General features: G+C 45.0%; 1 protein-coding gene across 1 annotated transcript; it reads left to right on the forward strand.

Moving 5' to 3' along the window:
* Nucleotides 1-2,031, forward strand: LOC134288312 (uncharacterized protein K02A2.6-like). The gene has a single exon (XM_062852791.1). The coding sequence runs from the start codon at nucleotides 1-3 to the stop codon at nucleotides 2,029-2,031; it is 2,031 nt and encodes a 676-aa protein (XP_062708775.1).
* Nucleotides 2,032-3,010: the final 979 nt, after the last annotated feature.

Consider the following 3,010-nt stretch of genomic DNA (forward strand, 5'->3'; position numbering starts at 1 on the left):
ATGAAGGATCTACGAGCACCCATGGACTACTTGCTGAAAAAGAACGTTAAGTGGGAATGGACGGATAGCTACCAGAAATCGTTCGAGAAATTCAAAACGCTGCTGAAATCAGACCTGTTGCTGACCCATTTTGACCCAAACAAGGACATTATTGTCGCAGGAGATGCATCAAAAGATGGCGTATGCGCAGTTATTATGCATCGTTTTCCGAACGGATCCGTGAAGGCTATTTCGTATGTTTCAAGATCTCTCACCGCTGCAGAACAGAATTACGGACAAATTGAGAAAGAAGCCCTGGCTCTAGTGTTTGCTGTAACCCGCTTCCATAAGATGCTATTCGGTCGGAAATTTATTTTGCAAACGGATCACAAACCGCTACTCAAGGTGTTTGGAAGCAAGAAAGGCATTTCTGTATGTACTGCCAACCGACTTCAACGTTGGGCTTTAACACTGATGCTGTACAACTTCGACATCCAATTTGTGAAAACTGAGGAATTCGGACATGCTGACTTGCTTTCGAGATTCATGAAGTGCCATGAACGAGTCGACGAGGAGTATGTCATTGCTTCTATACAGATGGAAGCCGATGTTCAAGCCGTTCTTAGTGATTCCACATCAAGTCTACCAGTGACGTCAGAAATGATCGCTGCTGAAAGCTCGAAGGATTCCGCTCTGAAATCAGTTATGCTTCACATAAACGAAGGTTGGCCCGAACATTCCAAAGAGATTAGTGACCCAGCCGTCCAGCAGTTTTTCACTCGCCGGGACAGTCTTCAGATCGTCCAAGGATGCCTCATGTTCGGAGATCGAGTTGATGTTCCTGTTCGTTTTCGGAAACGCATTCTTCAGCAGCTACATAGAGGTTACCCAGGAATGGACCGGATGAAGTCGCTTGCAAGAAGTTTCGTCTACTGGCCCAAGATTGATGATGGCATCGAAGGACTTGTCCGGTGCTGTAGATCATGTGCTGAAGCTGCCAAGTCTACTCGCAAAACGGATTTGGAATCGTGGCCTGTTCCATCAAAGCCGTGGGAGAGAGTGTACATCGATTATGCTGGCCCGATTGACGGTTTCTACTATTTTCTGGTAATCGACGCTTTCTCAAAATGGCCGGAAATTTTTCGTACACGAAGCACTACCACATCAGCGACGCTGGACTTACTTCAGGAAATCTTTGCAAGATTTGGTAATCCAAGGACACTCATTTCGGACAACGGAACGCAATTTGTTAGCGCCCGCTTCAAACAGTTTTGTGATGAAAATGGAATAACGCACTTGACATTTGCACCATACCATCCGCAGTCTAATGGACAGGCTGAGCGCTTCGTAGACACTCTTAAGAGAGGACTCAAGAAGCTTCGAGAAGGACGAAAAACCACGACGTTTCAGCATCTTCAAACATTCCTGTCCGTCTGCCGGTCGACCCCGAATCGAAGCGCACCTAATGGCAAGTCTCCTGTAGAGCTTTTCCTAGGAAGAACTGTCTCTACACCGTTAGATTTGCTGAAGCCCAGGAGAACTACCTCCGTAGCCGTGAAAGACAAGCAAAACGAACAGTTCAATCGACGTCATGGGACCGTGAAAAGCGAATTTGCTGCTGACGATCTGGTGTATGCGCAGATTCACCATCGAAATGTGACCACTTGGGTTCCTGGCAAGATCATTGAGAGGAAAGGTTCTGTGAACTACAATGTACTTCTGGACAACGGTCCTCTTATCTGCTCTCACACCAACCAATTGATAGGACGTCATCTGGAAACTCATCTGGAAACTTCCTTCGAAGATGTCGATGCAGATCATCAGCTACCATGGACCATGCTGCTTGAAGAATTCAATATTCCTGTGTGGCGCGAGTCGATCTGTCGTGCGCCACTCTATGCTGTGTGTTCTTTATATCGACTCAGCCCACACTCAACCCTGTTCCACAGCCTGTTCCACAGCTACCCAACCGAGAGCAGCATTCATTGTGTGAGCGAGCAGCCGGCAGGTAAGACGCGTCCGTTGGTATATTACGGCCAGCGCAATGGGTGATTTCCTAATGGCAGAATTGATCTTCACAATTCCTATTCCATGTTCAATCAACCGCAATGATCCAATCGATGAACATCCGCAGAATCCGGTGGAGGTTCAACAGCCAACCGAAGAACTGCCACCTGAAGATATACAACCTGAAGAAATGCTACCTCCGTTAATTGAAGAAGATGTTCCTGCAGACATTCATTTTCATTTATTTAGTATTACATCAAATTCAAGATAACACTGAATCAACCATATTTCTTATTATGCGGTTTTATTGGCAATTATCGGTGAAAAATAACGGAAACAGCTTATTTTGCGTGACGCGTTTCGACCTACTATTCTTCGGTCATCATCAGACGCCTAAAACATTATACATTTATTTAATACATTGATTTAAGTACAAATACATTACAATTTACAAATCACAAAACACTTACATTCAGCTGGAATCACCCCTTCAACTTCGTCAGTTATATAATACTAATTTACAACACCCATCTCATGCCTACTTTCACCCAACTTTCACCCATTATGCTGTTTCACTCATTCTCTCATACACGCAGTTTTCCTCTCACGGTTGTCTTCGCAACTGAGCTAAAAGCCCGTTGTAAGCCGAGTTGAAGTTCCCACACTCTCTCTGTAGGTTCACAGTGAGATCTTCGCCTCTCTTCTTAATATGAAACACCTCTGCTATGTTCCTGGTTGCCTGGTCTTGGATTCGATCCAAAATCTTCACTTGATCGAAGTTGAAGATATGTCCTTCTTCCATTTTGTGGACTGCCAGGCCCGATTTCGGGTTTCTACCTCGGCATTCACTCTTGTGTTCCGCCACTCTTACTTCTAGCATCCTTTTCGTTTGGCCGATGTACACCTTCTCGTCAGCCCCACATGGTATTCAGTACACCACGTTCTTCTGTTTCCCTGGTGGAATAGGGTCCTTCAGTTTGCTGAATATTACCAAATTTTGGTTTTTTATTTTGTTTTGCGGTCT

The sequence above is a fragment of the Aedes albopictus genome, chromosome 1, assembly GCF_035046485.1.
Source record: "Aedes albopictus strain Foshan chromosome 1, AalbF5, whole genome shotgun sequence".
Classification (NCBI taxonomy): Eukaryota; Metazoa; Arthropoda; class Insecta; order Diptera; family Culicidae; genus Aedes; species Aedes albopictus.